Here is a 27,751-nt window from a genome sequence, read left to right as displayed (position 1 = left end):
CCATATGCACAGACACGTATCTCTCATGCTAAAACCTTTCACAGGCCGCGTGTGTAATTGTGTTCTCTCCATTTGCCTCTTCTATTGTCATTCCCGCTCACCAGCATGTGAAAAGAGTTCAAGATAAAGTAGGTCACTCAGGTTGGGGGAAACTGTCATGTCTAATTGCCACATCATCTCTCTTATCTGATCTGGCGAGGTTGTTATTGTAATGAAATACCAGTGGAGATGAGCCAGGAAAGGAGAAGATTACACAGCATGAGCCATTCATGGCACAATCCATCCCTTCATTGCCCTGGGTTTTCCACACAGTGGGTTCAGGAAGTATGGTGGGGCATGTGAGGGCTGGATGTGGGCTGGAGGAAGAAGGCAGGAGAGCTGAGGTAACCACTCTGATAAGTCCATGTGTCTCTGCACTGCTTTGTGTTCTGACATGACAACCCTGTTGTGAATCAGCGCCACGAAGTTAAGACACAACAAAGGACGATTATTTTCTGAGATGGAAGAGTCAGGTTCCATCCTTTTGGTACTTTAATGAGTGGATGTGAATGTCAATACATCATCACAAGGCTGCAATTAATGAATAACACATTATCACTATGGGGTCAGTTTTGCTTGTCAAGGCCAAATCAGGCTTGCTTCTCTCATATGCTGCCCAGTCTGGTAGCTCATCGTAATGCTGCCCTTTAGTGCCCTACCATGGTTTCACACGGTACTGCAGTACTTTATTTTCCCTGATTATTTTACTTAAAAGTAGAAAGTCAGTTGTTTTTACTTCCATACCAGCGGTGGATGATTTAAGATAATCTTCAGGCTGCAGAAACCAAGAAATCTATGTCATTTGAAAAATACACTTGATCTTGGTTTCTCAGTCTCATTTACCAAAATTACAGGAGAGTTGGTACTGATTTCAACTGTTTAATGTCTAAATGTCATCAGAATATTTGGATCTGGAACTGATGCTCTTTTTTTTACATTCCAGTTCAGATGAAAGAAGCGATTAGTGGTTGCGTGTAATGGAAAGCAACAGTAGTGGTTTAAATCATGGTTTGGATCGATTGACGGGTATCACTCGTGTCTATTACGCTGAGGTTTGTTTACAGACCCGCCAAAGCTACATGGAAGACAATCAAAAGAGGCCCCTCGCTTTCATTCTGCCAAAAGCTATTCTTTTAAAGATAAGTGAAATAGTGCGGAAAGTCATCAGAGTTGATTTTTCTGGTGGTTTTATTTGATTTGCATGACTTGCGGTTCCTCTGTGATGACAGTTCAGCTGTGATGTTTTATTTCTTTGCTTGCCTCGGACAGCAATGTATCTTTTGTTTGATCCCTCACAGTTTTTAGGAAAGACATTATACTTGAGCCACCGGTGCCCCTCTCCTCAAGAGCTGTGGGTGCTCTGCTGATCATCTCGCCATCTGAGTTGTGGTTTTGGTCACGCAGTTGTCGAGCACGGGCAGCAGGTACTGTGATGAAGCGGCTGACGACATTGATGTGGTAGCTGCGCAAAGCCAGCAGCTTTTTAACACAGAGATCGAAGACATTGTTGAGGTCCTTGCAATCCTGCTGCTGGACAAAACTCCTCAGGGACGGCTGCAAAGAGATGTCGTTGATCAGTTTCTTGTGAAGAGGTGGCATGTAGTCCCTCATGTAGATTAGAAAGGAAGCTGGGGAAAAACAAAAGCAGTGAATTCTTTACATTCATCTGTGGCACAGTTGGGATCATGTTATTGACAATTCGTCAGCCTTTTTACCACTTTTTGGATCATGTTTGACTCCCAGAAGCTCGTCAAAACAGTGCAGCAGACTGCTTTGTGCAGCACTCCCTCCTGAATACCTCATCGGCGCTGCCTGGACCCCTTCATAAACCAGCCCATTTGGCATACACGGGTTGTCTTTCCATCTAAGTATGATTATGTGACACGGGCACCCACATAGGTCTCAAAAACATGTTTCACTTTGCAACTATGTGAATTGAGTGAAAACAGCAATAGATTTCTATACCCAGACAGGTAGATCCTCATAATGCCATAGAAGACTGAAGGGTCCACATGCACTTAGGGAAGAAAAGAAAACAGTTGTTAATGGGATTCATTTTACAATAATGATGAAAAAAAGGAAAAAAGGCAAGAATTTAATCAATTGCAATCATTAAAAAACTTTTTTCTTTCTTTATCAATGAACCTATCCCAGCTGGCTTTGGGTAAAACGTTAACAGGTAAACATTTCAGTCATTTATGAATAACTCTCTCAATTTAAACTTACAAAGATTCGGGGAAATTAGTTTTCTACCTGTGTTAAACATCATTCAAAGTTCTGAGAAATCTCTGTATGCTGAAAGTAAACAACAAACAACTGTGATCTTTGGACCCTTGGCTGCCACTGCATTGCAAACTATGCTAAATTATTTAACTGCATAGGGGTAAAAACACTTTTTGAAACACAGTTAACAACTCAACCAAAAAAAACATACATACTGTTTAAACAAGACAGAGAACATGAGAACATCATTTCAGCAATCATGCCGCATCATATTCCATACATATTAGAAAAGCAAGACCAATGTTAAACAAGTCCATGTCCTCACCTAACTCTAACCCTGTCTACAGCATAACCTGTTAGGAAACTCTGGGTCGTTGACCCAGAGTTCTGAGTTTTCATTATTATTGAACTTTGATTTTGCCATTATTTATCGTTTCTAGTCTTTTGGTTTCTTTGTTAGAGTTCTCCATCTTATGGTTTATGTCTCTGTGTTCTATAGTTGCTCTGTCTCCCCTGTCAGCTGTATCCACTTGTCAAGTCCGCGTCTCTGTGTTATGTTTCCTGTTTTACTTTGAAAGCCCGTGTCTCATGTTAATGTATCTGGTTTTGCTTCCCTTGTCTCGTTAGCCCTGATTTGTCCCAGCAGTGTTTCTCTCCTGTCTCTCATTCACTGATTGCTCCCTCTGTGTATTTAAGCCCTGTGTTTTCCTCTGTCTGTGTTGTGATCTACTGTCTACCATGCTGTGTGTTTTGCCTGTCAACTGGTTTGTTGCTTAGTTTATGTTCTTAGTTTAGTTAGAGTTCTGTTTTTTACCATCCAGCAATAAAGCTGAGTTTTTGAGTTAACGTTTGCCTCGAAGTGTCTGCACATTGGATCCTCCTTACTACCACTCCTGCCTGCACATCAGCCTTCACATAACATAACGTATAAACAAGGCTGTAACACATTTAGGTTTTACATCTGTATAAGTACCTTGCATCAGTTTGAGTGCGTCAGTCATGTCCTCAATAGACCGGCTGATGATCTCCAAGCCTCTGGCCACAGCCTCGGTGTCACCACACCTCACACCATTGATCACCGTGGGAATATTCTGCAAAACAGTGGCTCTGTTAGAAATGTCCTCGCTTTAAGGGTGCCCTTATATTTGTCAGTTAACAACAATTATCAAGTGCACATTTTAGGATGTTTCCTATTTTTAATGCATCTTCACCTTCACCGCAGGAACTCCAGCCAGCTCCACCAGCAGAGTGACCAAGAAGAAACCTCGGGCACTTTCTCCACCCGGGAGGCTGACTAACAACTCCAGGTTCCTGTTTGACAAATGTAAGCCAGTAAACTTTGAGCACATTATAGTATGATAGTACATACTGTATTATACTGTGTGCAGAAACAGAATTTTACTCACTCCATGTTGAAAGGCCTGGCACAGCAGATATACAGATGGACATGAAAAACAGGACATATTTATACACATTTGCTGGGTTTACTCAAACTGCTGGCAGAAGATTAGCGACCTTACCCGTCAGGATCTTTCCTCTTCCAGTTAGCCAATACTGCATCTGCATGTGTGATAATTGGGGGAAGCCCTAAGCGTTGTGACACCTCCCAGTATGGAACAGCCAGACTGCGTGGCAGTATCTTAAAAGAATATCAAAGAGAAATCAGTCATACTAACTGAATCACTTAAGGTAACATGTAGCAGTCAGAAAACAGGAGGCAAAAGAAAAATAAAAACTAACAGACAGTTAGTTACCTCAACTGTATCTTTCTCTCCCTCCTCCCAGACGTAGCCCATGGTCATCATGGTGAGGGCCAGGTGGGCCAGTCGTAACTCTTTGTGTTTCTGCAGAAACTTGCTGCTCAGCAGTGGCATCTGGTCAGAGATAACTGTACTGAGCAACTGCTTCACAATCATCGTGAATGGTGCTTTTCATTATAAATACCTTGTTAATACGGGAGCGCAACTCGTGGGACTGCGCTAGCTCCGGGATTTTCAGGGCGATATCCATCCATGGCTGGTAGTAAGGTGGAAGCTCTTGCTTTAAATGCACATCATGAGAAAATGTTAATGTTGCTCAGTGCCATTTAACACAACTGTAGCTGGTGTAAAATGCAAACAAATCCAAGTTCATGTTGTCCTTAAATGGCAAAGCAACAAACTCACTAAAATCCAAATGGCTCAAGGGGCTCAAAATGAAATGGTCACAACTTGTGACCATCGTGTGTTGTGTCCTTGTGTCCAAGCAGGACCTTAACTTATTAAGCTTCTTTTTTAGGAACCAATTCTCCCATCCATCACTGTGTTCATGTTTTATTTCTGGCTATGGAAATTATGAACATTATTGTTCTCTCCATTTTTGCTCTCTTCTATATGCAAAAAATGTGATTTTGTAAACGTCTTCCAGGAATAACGCTCACTTCCTTCCTCTTTGTTGGTCTCAATCAATACTAAAGTTAACATTTTTATAACAGCTTTTTTTTTTTGGCCCTATAAGGATTAATGTAATTGGCAAATTCTCATTAAAGGTTTGTTTTTTTAAGTAATACAATGTGAAAAAAAATGTAATAATGTTACATCACAAACTTGAAACAAGCAAAGCTAAAATAACACACACGGAACTTCAGAAGAGCTTTTCAACGTACCAAAGGATCTGGAAGGATGAAGCCGAGTTCCTCTGAGACATGGTAGGACTCCAGAGAGAAGAGGGCTTCGGTCTGGTCTGTTTTAGCAGAAGCCATAGAGAAAACAAGGCAAGCACCAAAAACTGCAATGATCCTCTGACTAGCTGAATGATCCCGGAGACCTCAGTCTGGCTGGACTCGAGCACAAAGGTATTGCTTACACAATCTTTATACCTGACTTCTGCTGTTGCACAATTCCAACTGTAGAAAATCAATACTTCACTTTGTGAATCATTTAGTATGAAACAAATAATCGGTGTCACGCTTGGTTGATCTATAACCGTCCAAACTGTTAAAGTTATGCAAAGAAGAAACTAAAGCCAGGTGGGATGCTTTGCATGTTGTTAAAAAAAAACGCCTTGTTGTTTTCCCACATTAACTACAGGTTATCAGGAACTGATAACAAATAAGGAACACATATGTTGCTTTTACAAAAGCAGAATCATTTGTGTTTATCAGCCTTTTGTTTAGGAACTCTTTGACAGCAGATTCATCTGAAACAATAAATAAATACGCTAATAATAAGTTAATAACGTGCATACGCGTCTTTTTCAATTTGTATTCATATCCTGAAGATAACACGTTCTTTATGTTTTGACTGACAGCTATAAAAGACTACTACTTTTAAAAAAAAGTGCTATATAACATTTTATGCCGTGTGGCTTTTTATTTAATTTGTGCATTCAAATATGCAAATCTTTCACGTGTTTTATTTTGAAGGGACTTTCTCCTTTTTCTACCCTCTATATAAAAGAGGATTAAGTCAAATTTAGACTGTCAGCCTCACCTGCTGGAGGAGACTGAACACTGCAGTTTCCTTAAACCAAACAGTAAATGAAGTAAATGAATCAGGCCAGTAATACTCAGTGTCCCAGAGCGCCAACAAACTGGCATTTCACTTTGCGATTTGTCACGTGTTTTGGAAATACTGAATGAAATGAACCCGCACTAGGACATGAATCTGTTGGAGAAGTTTCTTTGTTAAAATCAGCTCAGCGGCCTGATTTCTTTTTGAGCAACTCCACGTAAGCTTCGGTATTGTAACATTTGCAAGTCGGTGTAAAGGTCAGCTGTAATTTGATCCTCTTGCTTCTGAAACATAGTTAACAAACACCAGACTGCATTGTTGTGCTCTCTAACACAGACGACAACATAACTGGAACACTGTGTGGCTGTAAAGAGTTCCTGATCTGAGGCTGAGGACACAGCGGTCTGCCTGGGAGCTGGACTTTAAGGAAGTGCTACTTCACTGACAGTGCAAACTCTCTTTTAGTAGGCCTTAACTTTGGAAACCATGGCTGTCAGTACCCATGAGTGAGTTGCTTTTTTTCTTTTGTGCGTGTGTGTTAAATCACTGAACACTTCCCTGAACTGTTAAACAATAGCTAAACTTGCTGCCAATTAGATCCATTGATATGTTTTTTCCAGTTAAATAGCCGACATTAGCCAGCTGCTGACACTGAAGGATGATGTATGGTGATCATGATAAATGTCAAGTAAATCCAGGAGATTCGATGAGGTGACTCTGATTCACTGAACACAGTTGTTTTAATGCAGAAATTAAATGCTTTAACACAAAACTGATGAACGGCGGTGACTTACAGACCTACGAGTCTCTTAGGTCTGTTGGGGCTTTATTGCTAAGTAAGAAACTCCAAACAGCATCATTTTGGTAATATGAAAGCAAAAATCATTCAAATTTGGGAATTTAAAAGTCAAAGTATGTGCTTGTGACACTGTAATGATGACGAAGATGTTAACAGTTAACGTATTTGAAGCGATAATGTGAGTCATATCAAAAGATAAAATGTGCACCTCATAACAACCTGTCTAAAAGAGACAGATTAGTCTGCTAAGGTCTGTGTATTTCCTTTAATATATTTGTATTATTTCTTTATTTTATATTAGTGTTTAAGAGTTTTTTTATTTAAATTATTATTATTTATTTGCTTATTGTTGTGTTTTTTAAATGAATTATGTATTTATTTATTTATTTAATCTAATTTCGTTGTGATGGTGTGGTAGTGCCAGAATTACAGTGAAGTATCTTATGTTTTAAACAAACAGAAATGTATTCAGTTTTTCTCGTCTATCCGTCATTCCTGCAAACACTGCGCGCGCTCGCGTGTGTGTGCGCGCGCGTGTGTTTTAGTGTATACATACATGCAAAAGTTAATCCCTGGTCTTTCTCCGCTGTGTGTGAGTCCACCTGACCCGACTGAAAGTGGTCACACCCCTTCTTACACCACTATGATTAGAAGTGAGCTGATCATTCATGCTGAAGTCTGCTGCACACTTAATGTGTCCAAGGATCCATGATGAGTTCAATCATAATCTGGGCTAAATAAAGTGTAAAGTATGAGCGGATCAGTGTTTTGTAATAAATAGGTTCTGTTGGTTTTTTTCTTTTTTTTTCCGTCTGTGCGCCTGCCTATTATTAGCTACGGAGGCCATCCAGTAAGTGGAGGTGGCTCTATGACGGTCAGGGCTGCAACTCTGCATCGCACCGTTAGACTTCACCTCAGCGTCCGCGTTTCTGCCAGTGCCATCGGGCTCGTCGCACTCGTCGCAACTTTGCTGTAACATCGGCTATTTCCAAGCCTCGTTCACCTCGCCTTGAAGATGAAGTTAAATACGAGCTGCCGTCAGGAGCAAGACGCATCCGATGGAGCCCTGCTTTTTATCTCGTTCATCGACCAACCCGATGCAGCACTTCCTTATGTTGCGGTAAGGATGGTTGGCAACCTTTACGACCACAGCATCAGAGTGGCTTTAATTCGTTTATTTGGTGTGGGGGGGAGGCTGGTTTTTGCGATGAACTCGGAGCCGGATAAACAGGCTCAAGAGTCAGTGACGGGGCGTTACATAACGTGTAATGCAGCAGAGCCTCATGACTAGTGTCTCGGTGGTGGAGGGAGGCACTGTTCGGTCCTTCTGGTAGGGTATGCACGTTTTTATCATCCTTGTTATGGCAGATAACCGAGGCTCCTTAAAAAATGTGTTTTTAAAATGATCGACTCAAGGCACTGTGTGTTATATAGTATATCTGACCACATTTAAAATATCATTAATTAATTCGTGAATTGCGCATTGTAGTCTGTAACAGGAAAGGGCATTTGAATGAGCAATTGTAGGGGCGGGGTATCTCTATAGTATCAGACAGGCCCAGCCTAAGGTCAGACTGCGAGTTGTTTTGAAAGGTGAGAGAAGCCTATAGTGATGCGGATTATGCAGTGAATGAAGAGCTGGATTTTTTATGAATGGCTACAGAGTGACCATGAGGCAAAGAAATCCTAGTAACCCATGATAGTAATATTTTGAGCACTGTGTGAACCAAAGTAAGCAAATGATGCTGCAAAAGCGTCTTTGATAGAAAGTCCTTTTAGTGTAAGAGCTATCGAAGTTATGCTTTAGAAAGGGAGCTGCTTTTTTTTATTTTTTCTTGATAGTGGGCACTTGACTTCCAGGTAGGGGTAGCTGGCTTCATTCATAAGAAGGCAGCACTATCTGAGAATATAAATATGAATGGAGGCTATATTCCCAGTCTGCTTACACTTTCAAGAGGGGGGGTGGGCTCAGATGGAGGTTTGTTGTTTAATCGTGTAAGCTCTGGATGTGTAAATTAAACATGGTGTGACTTGGGTTTCAGATGGTTTAAAATCAGGTTACGAAACTACACAGTGGTGTTGTCTCTATACGCCAAATCAAAAAAATAGCATAAATCACAGAGGCTTGTCTGATATAGGGTGTAACACACTGACACCAACCACAGTTCCCTTGGAAACCGGAACAGTGACCTAAATCGTCAGCAACCATTTTCAAGACACAGCAATAGTCTGTTTACCTATTCCTACTGTTTCATTTAAGGCGCATGCGTGCATGCCGCATGCATGAAGGCTTTGATGACTTAAGTTATAAGCTGAGGTATAAGGTTGGGGTGCTATGCTTGAGATGTAATGACATAGGGAAAAAAGAAAGGGAATTTTAGGTTTGCTCATGGCTGGAGGAATTGCAGGGATGTGTCATACATGTAGCATTGCAGCAGCCTTTATTAACAGGGGAGCAGTAGCATTTAAACTTATTTAACTCATTTCAAACTAAGAGTCTCTACCTTTTAATTAAGGTTGAATAAAACCAGCCTATTATTTTGAAGCTCTTTTTTGTTGTTGTTTGCTCAGTGCTTTCATTCTTTTCTACATCAGGAACAATAAAAGGGAACTTGTGAATAGACACAAGGAAGTCACGAGGCCATCCCCTGATAGCTCTGCAGGCAGAATTAGCAGTGCAGATGAAGCCTTGTCAGTGTCTGTCCCTGCAGCGTTCATAGCGGGGTAGTATAGGACTGAAAGTGCTAATACACGACTTTCTGCACACCTTTATATTCTGACAGGCCCCAGCTGACGGATTCTGATATGGACTATGAGAGACCAAACGTTGAAACTATCAAGTGTGTGGTGGTAGGAGACAATGCAGTTGGGAAGACCCGCCTCATCTGCGCCCGGGCTTGCAATGCCACCCTGACTCAGTACCAGTTACTCGCCACACATGTACCCACGGTCTGGGCAATTGACCAATACAGAGTATGCCAGGAGGTGAGTAAGAAAGCTCAAATAGTTGTTTTTTTTTCCCTCGATATAGAGAGGCTGGTGGTTGTGCGTATACAAATATTTTTTTGGCACCTATCAGGTTTTAGAGCGCTCAAGAGATGTTGTGGATGATGTCAGCGTGTCACTCCGGCTTTGGGATACTTTTGGAGACCATCATAAGGACCGGCGTTTTGCATATGGCAGGTGGGAAAATGGGAAATTCAGTGGTCTTTTTACCATCAGTTGCTTTCATCTTACCAGAAATAAGCAAGTTTGCCCTCTGGCTTCCCTTCAGGTCTGATGTTGTGGTCTTGTGCTTCTCAATCGCCAATCCCAACTCTCTGTACCATGTGAAGACTATGTGGTACCCTGAGATCAAACACTTCTGTCCCCGTGCTCCTGTCATCTTGGTAGGCTGTCAGCTGGACCTGCGCTATGCTGACCTGGAGGCAGTGAACAGGGCACGGAGGCCTTTAGCTAGGTACTCAGTTTTGCATTTATCTCTCTGTATGCAAGAACCTTCAAGTTTCATGCCCGAAAGGTTGATTTACTTCCGATTAACTTCTGATATGTTTCCTAATTTTTCAGACCAATAAAATCCAGTGAGATTCTTCCTCCAGAAAGAGGCCGGGAGGTGGCCAAAGAGCTGGGAGTACCATATTATGAAACCAGTGTTGTTGCTCAGTTTGGAGTCAAGGACGTCTTTGATAACGCCATCCGAGCTGCGCTCATTTCACGCCGCCACCTGCAGTTTTGGAAATCTCACCTCAGAAATGTCCAGCGACCTCTCCTTCAGGCACCCTTCTTGCCACCAAAACCTCCCCCACCTATAATCACTGTGCCACCTCCCCCTACCACCACAGAGGAGCATCCAGCCGGTCTTCTCGAGGACCCACACTGTGCTGATGTCATCCTGGTCCTGCAGGAGCGACAAAAGATTTTCGCACACAAGATATACCTGGCGACATCCTCTTCAAAGTTCTACGACCTCTTTATTATGGACATGCAAAATGAGGAGATCGAAAAGCCCCCTCGGGGTCCGATCTCTGGGCGAGAGCTGCTGATGCGTGCCGCAAGCTTTGATGTTTGTGAGAGCAGCGATGATGGCGACAGGGCCAACCTGAGGGCCTGCACTAGTGACGGGACCTTGAAAGACTCCGAGGTCGCCCGGCGGGGCAGACTGCTCTCCTCGTGGAGCCGAGCCTTTGTCAGCATTCAGGAAGAGCTTGTGGATGACCCCATAACGTACAGCCCCAGGCCTATGACTGTAGTCCACATGGACCAGTCCATGCAGCTCGGTCCTTTTCGAGCAGTACTTCGCTACTTGTACACTGGCCAGCTAGACGAGAATGAAAAAGAGCTAATGCACATTGCTCACATCGCTGAGCTGCTGGAGGTCTTTGACCTGCGGATGATGGTGGCAAACATACTCAACAATGAAGCCTTCATGAACCAAGAAATCACCAAAGCCTTCCATGTGCGGCGGACAAACAGAGTCAAAGAGTGCTTGGCCAAAGGCACTTTTTCTGGTGAGAGCAAATCATTACATGTGTTTGTTTGCCTGCCCAGCTTGAAGTAGAGTGGATGCCGGTGTAAGTGAGGTTTTACTAGCTCTCACTTCTGCGTTGCAGATGTAGTTTTCAAGCTAGATGATGGGACGATCATGGCCCACAAGCCTTTACTCATCTCTAGTTGTGACTGGATGGCCGCTATGTTTGGCGGGCCTTTTGTTGAGAGCTGCACCAAAGAGGTGAGTCGAGGACAGGCTAAAATCAGCCCTGTATGAAACACGTATTCTACATAGTTCAGCATTTATAGTTATATACTTATTACCAGTCAAATCATTCGCAAATTTAATTAGTTTATAATTAAAGAAAGCACACTTGTGTAGCACATCTCAAATACACAAAGTGGCTCGTGTAGCACACCGATGGACTACGTGAAGTGTGTAAAAAGTATAATTAGAGGACTGCAAATATGCTGTAATACAATTACATTGGCTTTGTGATCCAAGCGTACTGCAGTTCTCTGAGGCCTGCTAATTGTGCCTGATTCTACTATGAATGTAAAAGTACTACAAATTCATAAAACACCTGATAGAAGAAAAACTTTTTAGATCGTTTGGAATTGAGATGGTGTCTTTTCAAATGATCCATACTGTATCAGATAGCTCTGCAAAGCTATATTTAGATTGATCACCTATGAAACTCACAATGTGTCTCTCCCTTGCTGCACAAAAAGTAAATATTTATTTTAGTCTGATCGTGTAAAATGTTGAACAGGAGATTCCTTCTCGCTCTTCCTCTCTCTGTGCACACCTGCTGAATCCTTCAGGACCTGAATCATGTATGTTTTCTGCTCCTAAGGTGCTGTTCCCCAACACAACTCGCAGCTGTATGAGGGCTGTGCTAGAATATCTGTACACGGGCCGCTTTTGTTCTCGCTCAGATCTGGATGCAATGGAGCTCATTGTTCTTGCCAATCGACTTTGCCTCCCCCACCTGGTTGCACTTACAGGTATTACATTTGGTATCATTTTCCTGTAAAGTACAGGATTGTATGACATGCAGCCGCAGTGTGCCCTTCCAAGCCGTTGCCTACAGAGAGCAGCTTTTATGTTTCTTTCAGAACTCTACACAGTAACAGTGCTGACGGAGGCGGCGATGATGGGGGCTGACATCGATGGAGATGTGCTGGTGTACTTGGATATGGCCCAGGTAGTGTGACCTGCCAATCATTTCGAGCAGGGATTGTTCTTAACGCACTTATATAACACTGTGACAAAATAGATTTTATTTTTATTATTAATGAGGGCATTTCTCAGAGGGGACTTCACTTGAGGCTAAAATAGTTTGCACGGGCACAGGCAGTAGGTGGGGCAAAAGACACATTAAATTAAACTGCCCTTACCTAGCTGAAGGATTTTTGGTGCAGTGAGCAACTGGGAGACAGGAATCATGCTCAGCACTGTACATCGTCCTCTCATTAAGTTTCAAATGGGTATATTTTCCATTTACCCGGCATGCTCATTTTACAACAACCTGAATAGTTTTACATTTATTTGGTACAATTCACCACTGAAACACAAACATTAAAATGAAATTGCATGCTGTTTTTTATTACTATACTGCTGCCTGCTTTACCAGACCAGAATATACCAAACAAATCGAACTGGCTAATGACTGTTAGATTTTTTTGGTTTGTTTTTTGTGTGTTTGTGTTGTGAAAAGAAAAGGATAGATTTGTGGGAAAATATATTGGAGAAAGACTGTTGATATATATTAGAATCCTTAGAATTTGTCACTTTCTGCTGTACTTTGTTAGTTGCCATACTAACTGCAGCATGCTAAAATTAGCATAGTAATGCTACCATGACTAAGCTTCTAAGTGCAGTACAAATTTACTTAATGGCTCTGACAAAGAAGTGTAAACAAGACAGTCTAAATGTAAGGTCAACTCAAATGGCCTCTGCACTCCAAATATAGATTGTTTTTTTAAATATGTGCATTACCGATCATTGCTTTTCACGTCAGCAAACCCCAGCACTGCTTTTTATCTACAAAACAAAACACACAGAGTGATGATATATGACTTTGTGTGCTGACAGTTCCACGGTGCCCAGCAGCTCACTGGCTGGTGTCTTCACCACATCTGTACCAACTACAACAGCATCTGCCGCAAATTTCCCAGAGATATGAAGGCCAAGTCTGCAGGTAACAAACATCTGATCAACCTTTAATGCTCTCCTGTCATTAGTAGCGAACGCCAGTGTGAGACAGAGAGGAGCTAAAGAAAAGATTGTCTTGAAAATATTTATTCTGATTCAGAGAACCAAGAATACTTTGAGAAACATCGCTGGCCGCCGGTGTGGTACCTGAAAGAAGACGACCACTACCAAAGGGCACGCAAAGAGCGCGACAAGGAGGACTACCTGTACCAGAGGAGGCAGTGTAAACGCAAGTGGCTCTTCTGGAACCTTCCTTCTTCCCCTAACTCGAACTCTCCATCTTCTGGCTCATCTGCAGTCATCTGACGGAGTGGTAAAGACAGGCCCACTCTGCAGCGCGTCAGTGTGGATGCAAGCTGTAAAAGCTCCAGTCAAACATAAGCGCTGCTGGCTAGATACGCCCCAATTATTCAGGCACACAGTTACATTTACTGTTTGCTTACCTCTGCAGTCAAACAGCACCCCAGGTTTCCAAGCTCAGCTCAGTCTAGCGGTCAAAGTAATGAGTTTTGTTTCTTAGATTTTTAGCTTGTTATACGCGAGACTCAAATCTCAGTGACATGAACCTTACTGACAAACGGTACAGTGTATCTGGCGCAAATATCAGCTCACGTGGATTGTTGTGCGTTCTGCCGCCCGAGTTTTAAGTTTTAAAAACAGGACTCTGCTGGCACAGAACCTTTCACCTGTGGTCACAGTTGTCATCAGTTACCTTGAACTGATAACCAAGTGCTGCTTATCAGCTGCAACAACCAGCAATTCAACACAGAATTTAAGTCTCAGAGATATAACACTTTGCCCTTAAGTGTTTTTACAATCTACCAAACTATGTGTACAGTATGAGCTCATCAACAGGATGTAACAATAGCATGGCCTACCTGGAAACAGTTACTCCAATCATGCCTGTTATTATCGTGGATGCATAAGTGATAAAATACTGGCAACTTCTACTCATGTATATTTTTGTACAGTCGTTCTATTTTTGAATGTTTGTGTACAGCTTGCATAGCTGAAGGCGATGCAAGCCCGGACACAATCAACTTGTGATTTGTGTCCTCTTGTCACAAAAGGGCTGTCGTTTACATGAATTGATTCAGTGTCCGGAGACACAAGAGATCCAAATCAGAGAAAGAATCAGTCTTTTCCGTAAAATGCCAGCAAAAACAAACCAGATCAATAATATTTACTACGTGTCGTTCGCTGAGGATTTTTATCAGTTCTTCACTGAAGGATTCCGTCAGTTTCCTACAAAGCAGCATTTCTGGAGCCGAAGAGACCACGTGGACTCTGTGACAGCGATGTGTATCTCTCTCTCTCTCTGGTGGTGATTTAGCCTTTAGAGATTGATCTTAGTTGATTAGAGGTTGCAGTGGGATATGTAAGACTCGCGCATGCATGAGGCCTCCTCACGGCCCTTCATGTGAAGTCATCAGTACATCTTCTACACACCCAGCACTTTCTGGACTCTTCTCTGCAGAGACAAACACACACACAAGAACCTCCAGTATTGGCATCCTTTTGAACAGCGTTAAGGACAGTATGGCATCATGACACACTCAAGCAGATCTTCATTATTTCTTTTAAAGGAACTGGGAACTGGCTGCATTGCTAAGATGTTCAAAATGTGTCCAAAACAGTTGTGAAGAGGTTTCAATCAAATCATTTTTCTTGATTTGTTTCGCACGCCTCACAGTATACGTTCAGAGCTGTCATCTACTGTTGTACTTGACTGTCAGAAGGGCTGCAGCATTTCGATCAGCAGTCACGGCGCTCAGCGAAGATGGGTAGTACTGTAAATTGTAAAAAAAATATCAACTGCAAGTAACTTGCATCACTCTAATGTGCTGTTACCTAAAAATGTGCACTGCAGGCAGTGAGCAGAATTATACAGTATTACTGAGTAATACACACACTGAATACAGACTTGACTTATCTGACTTGCATTTAGTTACTGTGCAGCTACAAACTGTTGTTTAATACTCATTGTGCTTACCTCCATTATATATCTTACTATACATAGAATTTACAGGCGGTTCAAATATACAGTTGACTACTAGCAAAATAGGATAGTAAAGTAGACACATTGCATTATAAAGATCTACATTCATAAAACATGCTAATGCTATGTAAAAGAATCAGTTCCAGCATTTGCTTTTCAGGCTTGCTTTAATCCATTATGATCATTCTTTTCAACAGCATTTTTAAGTACACATAATTAGAGCCAAGAAAAGAGTTTAAAATAATTAAGTGGTAAGGCTAAATGTATTGCTTGTATTAATTCCTTGAGTAATAACTACACTGCATGAACAGAGCCCCGCCAAAATAGATGACATTAATTTGCAGTCGTTTAAAAATGTAAGGCATATCAGAGTGGTGGTTCTGGTGTTCGAAGCGGTATCTTTAAATTGCTCTCTTTTATGTTAAAACATCTGTTGTTAAGCAAAGAAAAAATTGAGAACTTTCATTTTTAGGTATTTTAATCAGCAGCATAAATGACAGCAAACACCAGAAGGCTGATGACCCTCCGATTTTATTCTAATTCTGAATGTTTTTAAGTGCTCAATTATTTGAGTAATAGATAGTGTTTAGTTAACTCAAAATACAGTTTAGTGTACTTTAGCAGCAGGAGGGTCTATATTGCTATAGCTCGCCTTGATGGTAGGACTGATGAAGTTCATAGACATGGTTTCCATTCCTCAGTGCATCGCATTTCTCAGCGAATCTTCTACTGTTTTGCATCAAGAACACCTCATGCCTTAATGTACAGTGTACTGTAGTGTGTGCTATTGAATGTAAAGTAGTGTTACTGTGGTCACTAGTTTGTTTGCTATATCGTAAGCTACTATGGTGCTCTCTAGGCTGTGTGTGTATCTATAAATGTACATAATCCATAATTTGGATATAAAGCAATCAGTCAGTGTGTGATTCAAGGAGTCCAGTGAGTGTGTGTCAATTTGAACACTGCTAAAGGTTTATGATTTTGGTTTTTTTAAAGCTGAAAGACAAGATTAAAGACTCTGGCTATTAAGGCCACACTAGACTAATGACAAACCATCGAATTTGTGACATTAACCATGAAATTAATGCAGGGATTTCAAAATTTCGTTTCATTATTTTAAAGTTTCTTTATGTACTCCACTGAGCTCCAATTTCTGAGACTGCATAGTAGCAAAATGCTAAGATAGTGTGGACACTGGAAGCTAGATGCTAACTCAAAATGTAAATATATATATTTGACTTCTGCAAGTCGAACTCGACATGGCAATCGATACAAGCTATTGCATAGGTTAACATACATACTGTTTTGTACTATGCATACTGAAATGTCTGACTTTGAAAGTATAAACTTGCACTGCTTTGTAGCACCGGGTTCTCTTCAAATTGCATTAAAGGGTACTGCAACATCATTAGATGAAGAAGTAGACAACATCAGGTTAAAAAAAGAAGAAAAATAAGATCATGAATTTTAAATTAGTTACTACTGGGGGCCCTCTTCCATTTGTTTGGGTGCTAATATCACAGCTGCAGAGAAGCACAAACCAAAGGGAGCTTTAGCAGCACCAGGAATATATATTATATGCTGCACAATCACTACTGCATAGTTTAAGAGGCCTTGATCAGAAATTGTTGAAAATTAAATAAAATTAAAAAAACAAAACAATAACAGAAAAGAAAAAAAACTTGAATGTTTTCTCAGTGTTCAAAACCTGGATGACACTTTGTTTAGTCACCAGGTTTTTATTTTCTTTGTCTTCGTTCTCAAGAGCTGTTTTTATTGTTTGGGAGCTATAAATATGAAATTCTGTAGCATGTGTTCTTGAAAACGTGTAAATAATATTTACTAAATAAACAAAGAGCAACACGTGGAGTCCGGTATGGTGGAGTCTGTTTATTTGGTCGTGTTACATGAAACTTGTGCAGCCTCATCACACGTCAGGAGGACCGAGCTCTGCGCAGAGGCGGCAGCAGCTGAAGCAGAAGGAGGAACCTGCAGTCAAACAAGCACCAGCCGACAACTTTTGAGACATGGTAATGTTTATGACACATGTATGCTGCTATTCTTAATGCTAGTTTAGATGCCTGCTGCCTGTGTGTAGTTTTATTTCAGGTTAGCTGTCGACTTGTCGACACTCCGACGCTCAGTAATACACTGCATAAATATAAACAAGCTAAAATAAGTAAAGGCTAAACTTGCTAGTGTTAGTAACACATTAAAAGGCATTGGGACTCGCTTTTAGTACAGCCTTGAGTTTAACAGTAGAAAACAAAATATAACGGAAAGCAATGACGTGAAACGGAGATGGGAGCCATTAAAAGTTAAATATAGCATCTAACGCATTAGCAATTTTTGTGGTGTAGCGCGCGACCGGCTCTGTTTAAGGACACACGTGACATAAATAAAAAATTTGTGATTGGACAATGACGTTGCCTAGAGCCGTGAGCACCCAATTCCGCCTGTGCTTTTTATGCGAACTACGTTATTTTTCTCTTGGTGTGCAAACTTGCGTAGTGATATGCTGCTGATGTGTCATCTAGTCGAACAGGTGTAGGTGAGTTTAGATTAAGCTCTGATTGGCTGAGTGTGGGCAGCAGGTGACCTAAATGTAACCAAACCTGATCAAGCAAAAAGGACCAGAGGAGGGCGGAGGCATACTAGCTTTGCTAATCAGTTGACTCTTAAGTAAGCGAAGGGGAAAAAAGTTAAACTGCCAGGCTAACTGCAGGTGAATGATTTGCGCTTTTATGAAGCTACAACTTCTTTTTGATTGGAGTTTCTGTTCACACTTAAGCATCAATGTATCAATATGTGTCTACAGAACATTAAAAACTACAAAATCACTTACAGCTGTGGCTCTCCAAAGACATTTACCTCCATCAATGTCTGGCAAACATGACGCTCATCATTGATTTTCTTTTGCTTTTGTGGAGCCACACTGCATTGATGAAAAGCAGAGCAAATAGAGACTCTTCTACATCTGCCGGTATGCACAAGCGTTTTTTGACCTGGACCTGGAGTGCGACTTTGTAATTCAATGTTTCTGAGAGCCTGTTGCTGCAGAATAATACTGTTCGCCTCACAATATTTCCTAGATGATAGATGCCTGGCTAATCGCTGTTGTTCTGCAGGCCATACTTGCTCCTATTTTCCGGCTCATCCTTTTGGGGCTGTTTCACACGGAAGCAAAAGAACACACCCTCAGCTCTCAGGATGCTTCTTTCTGTCAGTAAGTCACCGATGAGAGCTGTGATCATACTGTGTTTGCAGTGTGTTTGCAATGATACAGTTGTGTTCATATGTTTCAAATTTCTTTGAATTGTTTTTCCAGGGTGGAACGGTTGTGCAGCTTAGATCTATAATATGATAACAATTAGGTGCACAAGTGTGAGTTTATTTTGGATTTTCTCCAGTTCACACAGAGTCAAAAGTATGCATGCACAGTCTTTTCATAAATGGTGCTGCAGTGTCTTTTAACTTGACAAGTCCAAGGCCTATTAAGTTCTTGGTAGTGATCATGATTGACTACAGGTGGTAGTTTGTCTGTCACTGTATTGGATTGACCAATACTCAGAGCTCTGAGAAGGAGAATTGTAGATTTGCACAAGCTGGGAAGGGCTAATTTAGAGCAGTTTCTAAACAACTGCATATTCCAAATTCAAAGAACTGTACTTAAGTACAAGTTATTCAGATGTGTTACAACTTTGCCACGGTCTGAAACAGGCACCTTGAGGCGACTATTGTTGTGATATGGCGCCATATAAATAAAATTGAACTTTGAATTGAATTTTAACTGCAGGAAGACCCAAATTGTCACTCTCACATGAGAAGAAATTGAACAACCCTGGAACCACCAAGGCTCAAGCCTGCCATTAACTGGAAACTGATTGAAGCAAGTTTTACATCACCGTGGTCCAAGAGGGCACCAAACAAGTAAAATGCCCCTTCTTCAAAGTCACATAAACAAGCCAAATGACTGCTAGAGAAAAGGTTTATGGTCAAACAAGACAAAGATTGAGCTGATTCGCAAGATGGGACTGGGGCTGTTTGGCTACCAGTGGTACATTGCACAAAGTAGATGGAATGATGAAGAAGGTGGATTACCTCTAAAATCTTCCAACAGCGAGACGGTTGAAATCTGGACACAATTGGGTTTTCGAATAGGACAATCATCCCAAATATACATCAAACTGAATTTGGAGTGGCTAAAGCAGGCTAATCTTAACCCAAAGACATCACCTCAACCTGATTGAAAATTTGTTAACTATGCTTAAAAGCCCAGCCTATGCCCGAACACCAGTCAGTTTAAATGAATTCTACCAATTCTGCTAAGAAAAGTGTTGAAATATCCAGGCAGAGTTATTCCAAAGTGTCTGCTACAGGTGCAACTTGCAAAGTGACATTGAAACGAATATTAGTGGGGGTGCATGCATATGTTTGAGCCGTTATGTATACTTTTGACCCTTTGTGGATTTGAGAAAATCCAAAATAAATTCAAACTTGTGCACCAATTCTTGTTTTTTAAAGTCATTAAAGATGTAAGCTGTGCAATCATTCTACCCTGGAAAAAGAACAGTTGAAAAAAAAATCATTAAACCCCCCAAATTGCCACGACATCCATGCCCACAATGAGTGGAGGTAAACATGTCACCACAGCTGTATGCAGGCTATAAACACTTTGTTAAACTACCTGTGTTTATCTCACAATGTGCATCTGTTCACTTCATCCTTAATACAACATAATACAAAACTGTATAGAATCAGTTTAATTTTTAAGATCTCTCTTCAATAAAGTGGTGGACTAGAGGTGATCTACCCAGAGCTGGACATTTATCAATGCCTCATAATCCCAAAGAACCTCAGAGAGAAAGTCAGCCAAGTTTGGAAAGCCCCACAGGTTTACTTCTCTACTGCACAGAAGGTAAGACCTCATTTATGGAATGTCAGAGCAATGAAATACCCCCTTCTAATCCTGTATTTGTCTGCATTGTTCTGCAGAGAAAATGGTCAGAATTATTCTAGTAGTTATAGTTTGGGGGCAAAGTTAAGCATATTTTGTCTCTGTAAAGACAGCGTTAACTGGGAAATATGCACATGCTTTTTTCCAACACTAGGGGGCAGGAATGAATAAAAAAAGGTTTCATGTGTACCTAAGTGGGACAGCTCTAGCTTTACATTTATAAGAGGCATAATGTAAATAACAGCTTTCTAAATCATAAGTTAAAAAAGTATTTTTTATATGTATGTCAGAACACTTTAACTTTTGAGTATCTCTGTCCTCTTCTGTTATCTGCCACGGCTGCACTCGTCATTGTTTCATTGCAGTAACCTCTGTCACCAGAGGGGGGTGCAATTACCCCACACTTGTAAGTCTCTCAAGGAACAATTGTCTCAAACAAAGGTTATGTTGTACCTGCACTTATAGTTTGTACTATCAAATTGTAAAGTTGGTAATATTGCTTGGTGTCCTCATTTCTGGTCTTTGAATGACTAAATGTAAAAAAGAAAGAAAAAATACATAACTCATAAGCAACACACAATAAATCACCACCCTCAGTTAGGTGTTAGTGGCAGTTATTAAAATGAGCTGCAACAGACAGCAAACAAAGATGTGAATGCTTCTCAGTAATGAATCTCTGACATGATATCCTTCACAAGTTAATAAAGTTTAAGATGAAAACAGTTTTAACTCAAGTTTAAAACAAACTAATCACAAGATGAGAAAGATGGATCGTGAATTGTGATTTTTATCAGTACAGCTGAGAAGGATCCAGCCTAAATCACAAATGTTAGCCTTAATATTTTGGATAAGTTTCATTTGAAGATGAAGCAGATGATGTTTACTGCTTGTAAGAAGTAAATGACATTAACAGTCCATGCCCATAAATACAATTTATATATAATAGAATGAATCAAGAATGGAAAATGAGGTGACAGTGCACCTAGCTGAGGATGCTGTATTGTTCTCTCCAAATCCTTACATTCAGATGATCTGTGTAGTGAAATTCTTTATGCGATTACTTATCAGTGGATCATTCTCCGTGTAGTTGTGAGCAGCAGATTGAAAGAGACATGCGACCCATTCCACAGAAAGAGCGCTGAAAAATCCTACATCTGTAAATTGAAAACTTAAATTGAAAGCCACCTCGATTTAGGAGCTAGTTTATGAATTCCAGAGCTAAGCAGTCTAGCTTGAACATGATCTATTGCCCTTCTCTTGCCCAAACTCCATTTGATCTATGGTCGTATTATCTGTAATGCTGTCTTACATGATTCTCTTTTATTGCTAGAATCAGTGTCAGACAGCAAAACAGATTACATGTTAGATTAAATCAATACAAACTTTATTTGCTCGGCTTTGAAATTCTCAATTCTCCATTTCTCCTGACACTTATGTAAACACACGCTATTGAAGGCTGAGATTGTCGCCCGTGGTTCTGCGGTTGGTCTGCTGGTCCACCACGCTTTCTGTCACCGTGCCATGCTGCCAGCGCTGCTGCTATTCTCTGCCACACAGCCCTTGTACCCAGTAGCAAGAATACAGAATAGTGGCCGCTGAAATCCACCCACTGTAACACCCACTTCATTACTGGGACGGGATGCATGCCTGCTGAGTAATTGTAATAGAACACAATGGGCAGTAGTCCCATAAACCTCAATCTAAATATGTGCTCATGACCAAAAACAAAAGCAAAGGATCACAAAAACTGCGGATTTCTGTGTCCAAACTTCAGCGCTACTGTTCGCCACTTTGAACTTATGTGTTATGAAAACCTGGCGTGTGTGCTAATGGAGTGTTTTTAGAAATCCTGCTTACACTCTGCATCTTCAGAAGCATCTACCGTGTGAAGTGAGTGGGATACGCATTGGTTCATGCGACTGAACTGAAAACACGGCTGGATTACGCACAGTCTCTTGAGTAAAGATAAAATGCTAATCAGTGTAGGACAAATGGAGACATTTTAGAAATCTTTCAAGAGCTCGGAGTACAGATTGCTGAAGGCCCCATGTTTGACATGAACGTAGTTTCATAAATATTTTAACCTCTGAACCTGTTGGTGGTCTAAAACACTCCTCTGTGACTGTAAATTCTTTGGAACACTATTTAGATTGCTTATTGCTACAATGAGTACTAATAAGCAATTGGTCATTATAGTTTGGCTTTTCTTGACTGTATTGCAGTTATAATATACAAAATACACAGTGCTTATGTCTGTGTCATAAGCACAAGGTTATGACCAATCATAAGGTTATACACATAACCTTATGATTGGGATTAATTAGGAAATAAGGTCATTACTTTACACTTATAACCTAATTCATTCTTTAAATTTAGCACGTATTCCATATGCGTGATTATATTGATATCTTTATTATCTCTGAGAGATATTAGGAAAGCTGTTTCCACCCTTGAAAGCTGCCTGTATAAAGTGCATTTGAAGAAATAATTGGAACCCGTTACTTTTAGTATCAAGATAAACGTGATGAGTTGGAATCAGTCAATTACATTTATGTACTGTGGGTCATGCATCAGAGGTCTGTTAGTCAGCTCACTGTATGCACTGTATAACACGTTTTAAAGTAACATTGTGCTACCGTTGCTAAATATCAATGTATACGCACTTTACCAGGTGGTCATTATGAAGAATTCAAGTTTATGCTTTAAAAAGTTTCCTAACCAAATTTCAGAAAAAGAAAATTCAAGTCGTCCTATTTCAAATCTAAACTGTTGTTGTTTCAGTCAATATTAATATCTGCTGCAAATGCCAAAATGCTTTTAGGAAGTTTTGATTCGCAGAAAGCAATAGTGAGTTCATCATGTAGATAAATGCTCTTTGGAGAACCAGCAAACTTGCCTGAGGACAGAAAACCTTTGAAACAGAGCTGTGCTTACAGGAAAGAGTAAAGCAAGAGTGAAAATGAAAGCACTTATTATATGAAAAGGATTTAAAACTGTGCATATTTTGCTCTGTTGCAGGTCACCCAGGCGTGCATTTTGGCACAACAAGAGAGCCTTTAAGTGAATTTTGTCCTCTTAAACCGTTGTAAAGTTTGGGTTTATTTCAGGCTTTATTGACCATTTGTAACAAGCCAGATTGGATTTATTGTAGTCGTTTTGTTTTTAATTATGGAAAGACTGTTTAAAACAATGTTTTTTCGTTTATACACGTCCATACACATGTATTAAAAAAGCAGGTAAGAAGCCTTTCCCATGGGTCTTAATTCAGCCCTCGGATAAACTTCTGGTCTTCTGTTTTTACTTCCAGTGGTAAATGCATCCTCCACACATACAAGTACCATAGCTTTATACGTGCACATGTCTACACCTATATCACTGTCATACTTTAATCTGGCTGCTATTAATTCAACTAACTAATGTAGGATCTAAAGGCACTAAGGAATAAGTGACATACAAAGCCTGCTCGCACTAAGGTTACACAGTTTGAATATTTTGTTTTAACCTGAAGGACATGTTTGTCTTGTGGTTTGTATTTTTTAATGAACCAATTAATTCAATTATTTATTTTAGATGTTCTTTTGTGCATCCGTAAGCCTTGTCATGCTTGTTATTACTGACGCTAATGTGTGGTACGTTTTATTTAAACGTTTTTTTTTTTACTCTTTATTTCGATGGTCATCTTTCATTGATGTAGTTTGTGTAAACAACACAGGCCACAGGACTGCTATCTTTACCACATAGTTACTCCAAAATTGGAGACAGTTTTGGAGTTGTTTTTCTTTTCTTTTTTTTTTTTAGTAAGGACCATGGCCACAGGGCACATTCTTAGACATGGGGGATTTCAAAGCCTTGTTTTTGGGTAGACATTTCTTGCATCTGGTGGATGGAATGAGGGTTTAAACCATTACTGCGATTAGAGCTGCCTCACTATGATCTCTTGAGCTTGCTTACTGCTGCTAATAGCTGTTTCCTCTCTATTTCCCTCTATCTTTTTTCTTTTTCGCTTTCTCTCTTTCCGTGAATGATTTTTATGCTTTGCTAAAACATGTGGGGGCGTTGAGAGAGGATTTAAATGCAACGATCCCCCTCCTCTTTTTTTGGTGAATCTCAGTGTTCTTTTCTGCAAGCCTCTGATGACGACAGGGCAGCTTTAAGCCTGGCAGTGCCCACGGCAGGCTGCCGTCTCAGCGCTGCCCACTCTCCTCTGTGTTGGCATGCTGGAGAAAGCGAGGGTGGGGTTCCTCTCTAACAGACCCTGTCATTCCTAGGAAAGCCTACATGTCCACCCATGCAGGATTCCTGATAGGTCTTCATGTTGGGGATGTGATAGCGGCGAGATAAGGGTTTTTATTTTCCGTAGGTGATGGCCTTGATTCAGCAGAGAATCTAGAAGATGCACATCTAGATGAACCAACATGGCACTTCCTGCACTTTTTATATGAAGTTGAGGGTCAGTTAGTGAAACATGTACCATCTAATTGCATATTCATTGTCATCGGGTGGGTGTTTTTGGCTCTGCTGGATTAAAATCAGCCTGTTTGGCTGGGATTCAGGGAGTTTATTTCCTTAACTAATGTTCCCCTTTGTCATCATAACACCCCGTTAAGCTGACCCGTATCCCGCTCCATTCAGACACAGCCCATTACTACACAACATGTATGATTCACACAAGCTTCTAAAGAGGGGAAGAATTCCAACCTTGTGCTACTAGGAGTGCTGGATTGATGATGCATATTTATTGCGATGAAGCGAGGCAATAAACCACCACCTTCTCGCAAAGAAGAAAAATAATTTGCACCTGACGGAGCATGTGTGTGGCATGTGGACCGCTGCAGGTGAAAACAGAGGTAGTTATACAGGAAGGTTTAAGGTTTGCCCTCATTTGGCAAGTCTGAAGAACAGAGAACAGTTTATTTGTAATTATATGTAGACTGTACCTGAAACCTGTATATCTCATTTTTACTTCTTTTTATTTTTCATTTCTACCACCTTTTCCTGTTTGTTTTTCATCCACTGTAATGATAGTATATTCTTTTTTCTTTTTTTTAACTACTCTTTGTACCCTGTTGTTGCAGTAGCGTGGCATTCCTTCACCTTACGTTTGCTCTAAGAGCGTAGGCAGCAGTACTTGTATATAGTGGCTGTGAGTAAAATATGATTTCAATTACCATGAAAATGTATTGTGTTATCAATGGGAGGATAAGAACAGATTAAAGAAGCTCTGGTATGCTCTTACCACTGACAATGGTCAGGCTTCTAAGCAGGCAAGCTGAATTTGAGAAAATGATTCACGGTTTGACCAAAGCCCTAAAATCTAAAGCCAGCTCAACCTACCAACATCCATTTACTTTTCTTTTATATTGATTGGACTTTTTTTATTTGTTTGTTTTTAAAGGTCAACTTTTTTCGTAGCAGAAAAAATAAATGCTGCCGTTCATTTTAAAAAACGTAACAACTGAAGACAATGGGCGACGGTTGTGAAATTTGTTAATTAGATTCAAACTTGCTTCAGCGCAAAGGTAATAGCGACGACTTAGCGAAGCAGCAGGTCTTTAATAAAAATACCACCTGAACCTGTGCTGCCTCATTATTATTCAATATTCACACAGAAACTCTCTCTCTCTCTCTCTCGTCGGTTCATATACATTGACTGCGAGATCTGTTCAGAGATTCATAATCTGCATGGGAAGTGCGTCTGCTGTGGATACTTAGACAAACATACAAGATTAAATTTCTATTTATATGAGCCACAGAAACCTAACATTTGCCAGAGAATCACTGTAAGATCTGCAGACGACTCGGTCGTGCTTTGACACAGTGAGAAACTTGCACATTTTCCTTAATGTGTTCTGTCCAGCTGGGGGAAAGGAAAAAAAAAAAGCAGAGGTAGAATAAACTAGAAACTTTCCTTTGGATACTTAGTTGTAGAATATTGCGTCTTAAATATGAAAAGGGCGACTAGAGACTAGAAACTTTGCAGACAGATTTACTGAGGTGCCTATGTGTGAAACTGAGGTAATTGACTTTTTTCCCCCTTTTTCTTTGACAGCCTCTTTTGTTTTACAACTAAGTAATCGCAAAGTTATAAGTGATCAAGTGAAGTTTACTTAAGGCCCAGAAGCTTGGCTTAGTGGCATTTTGCCCAAAATGTTTTGTGCCTCTCATTTGTGGTCCGGCACAGGGGTTTAGTTACAGTTGTGTCCCAATCCTCTGATTCACCTTCTTTAAGAACAGCTTCAGGGCTGCTCATAATGCTTAACTCTCCATAATGCCATCCCCTTCATCTCCCCAGTGGTCTTATTGTCTTAAACTCGAGATGGGGAGAAAGAGTGTAAGAAAAAAAAAAACAGGTTAATACATGTTTGGCTCAGGCAAAGTATCTTTTCAAAGACAGACTCTATTTAAGTTTTTTGGAGAATGTGTTTGTCGTTTCTCCCAACTTGTTTAGTTACACTTTACTTTTTTTCCACTGCTTTTTGAGGCAAGTTAGATTAGACTTTGCGTTTGACATTAGAAGGCTGCTCGTTGTCGTTGCAGTCGGGTCCATTGTCGCGTCGATTGATCTGAGGGAATGATAAAACTGCCTTCCATGTCAATTTCCTTACCCTGTAGTTTGGAAGCAGAGAAAATGTTATGCAAATGATTTGTTAATCCCTTTACATTATTTGTTCCATTTCTCCCTTTCATTTTCACACTCGATATTTCTAACACAGCAAGCTGACAGGCGGACACCCTCAGACTGCTAATTCTTAAGATAGCAAAGAAAGTCAGTCATCCGTCCCACATTTAGTATGCACTCGCTTCAATTAATTAATGTGACTTTAATGATTTACCTGAAAACCCATCCTGAAAAGGCCCTCAGCTGCCTACATTTTAAAGAACTTGAACTTTAACCTTTGTTTTTTTGGTTTTGTTGTGTTTTTCTTTTTCTACATGCTATCAGCAGATTAACAGTTTTAAGGAAAACATTGACCTGCGCAATTAAAGCTAGGAAATCAGCATGAGCAAGATAAGACGGCTGAGCCTAAGCCGAGAGAGCACATGAAACTGTGACCAGTGTTTTTTTTTTTTCTCTCCCCCCCCTTTCCTACTTTTGTTGTCCCAAAGGTTGGTGTTAAAAATAATAAGAAAGAGGTGGGATGGTCTTAGATTCAAGAAGCTTAAAATGCAAAATCTCAAATAAGCCCAATTTTTTCCACCCAATGGCGTTGCGTTTTGGTGGGTTTGTGTTGATCGTCTCAACTGACTCACATGCCGCCCCTCCCCAAATAAAAACACTAGAGATTTACGTGGCTTTTCAAAAAATGTATCTAGACATTTATCCAGCTTAATCTTCTTAACATATTAAAGTGATTTGCTTTACCCTGAAGTGGCTGAAGCTGCAAGCTCACCGCCCCTCATGGCACTAAGACCTCAGAAGCATTGTGGACACCTTCCGCTCCTCATAAAGAGGGAGGTGGGCAGAAGTCGACCTGCTTCTCATCTGTGGAGCTGTGGCTGTCCCCGCTGTGCGTCCATTTTACTTTTATTTTTTTGT

At 40.6% G+C, this 27,751-nt stretch overlaps 3 protein-coding genes across 7 annotated transcripts in view; 2 read left to right on the top strand and 1 right to left on the bottom strand.

Moving 5' to 3' along the window:
• Positions 1-609: 609 nt before the first annotated feature.
• On the bottom strand, positions 610-5,104 carry ido1 (indoleamine 2,3-dioxygenase 1). Its single transcript, XM_005457455.4, has 10 exons — positions 4,907-5,104; positions 4,207-4,302; positions 4,017-4,136; positions 3,783-3,901; positions 3,669-3,683; positions 3,474-3,573; positions 3,236-3,353; positions 2,005-2,056; positions 1,755-1,903; positions 610-1,667 (listed from the first exon to the last, which is right to left on the bottom strand). The coding sequence occupies exons 1-10, from the start codon at positions 5,000-5,002 to the stop codon at positions 1,270-1,272; spliced, it is 1,263 nt and encodes a 420-aa protein (XP_005457512.1). The 5' UTR covers positions 5,003-5,104; the 3' UTR covers positions 610-1,269.
• A 124-nt stretch (positions 5,105-5,228) lies between these two features.
• Positions 5,229-16,911, top strand: rhobtb2a (Rho related BTB domain containing 2a). Of its 5 annotated transcripts, none has more exons than XM_005457460.4 (11): positions 5,229-5,970; positions 6,090-6,259; positions 9,336-9,537; positions 9,632-9,735; positions 9,827-10,012; positions 10,120-11,060; positions 11,163-11,281; positions 11,898-12,048; positions 12,160-12,248; positions 13,139-13,244; positions 13,359-16,911. In XM_005457460.4, the coding sequence occupies exons 2-11, from the start codon at positions 6,240-6,242 to the stop codon at positions 13,562-13,564; spliced, it is 2,124 nt and encodes a 707-aa protein (XP_005457517.1). In that variant the 5' UTR covers positions 5,229-5,970; positions 6,090-6,239; the 3' UTR covers positions 13,565-16,911. The 5 variants fall into 5 exon arrangements, with proteins under 5 accessions (XP_005457517.1, XP_005457516.1, XP_005457513.1 ...); XM_005457459.4 differs by having other exon boundaries at positions 5,229-5,980; XM_005457456.4 differs by lacking the exons at positions 5,229-5,970; positions 6,090-6,259 and adding an exon at positions 6,977-7,672.
• A 253-nt stretch (positions 16,912-17,164) lies between these two features.
• pebp4 (phosphatidylethanolamine binding protein 4) overlaps positions 17,165-27,751 on the top strand; it is a 52,380-nt gene continuing 41,793 nt past the window's right edge. The window contains exons 1-3 of the mRNA XM_003452641.4: positions 17,165-17,287; positions 18,386-18,483; positions 20,049-20,175. Of these exons, the coding sequence (XP_003452689.1) occupies positions 17,285-17,287; positions 18,386-18,483; positions 20,049-20,175 (228 nt within the window). The 5' untranslated portion in view covers positions 17,165-17,284. The remainder of the gene's footprint in view (positions 17,288-18,385; positions 18,484-20,048; positions 20,176-27,751) is intronic.

This window comes from Oreochromis niloticus, linkage group LG12 (genome assembly GCF_001858045.2).
Source record: "Oreochromis niloticus isolate F11D_XX linkage group LG12, O_niloticus_UMD_NMBU, whole genome shotgun sequence".
Taxonomy (NCBI): Eukaryota; Metazoa; Chordata; class Actinopteri; order Cichliformes; family Cichlidae; genus Oreochromis; species Oreochromis niloticus.
The sequence above is the reverse complement of the archived record's forward strand: the minus strand, read 5'-3'. Positions and strand labels throughout refer to the sequence as shown.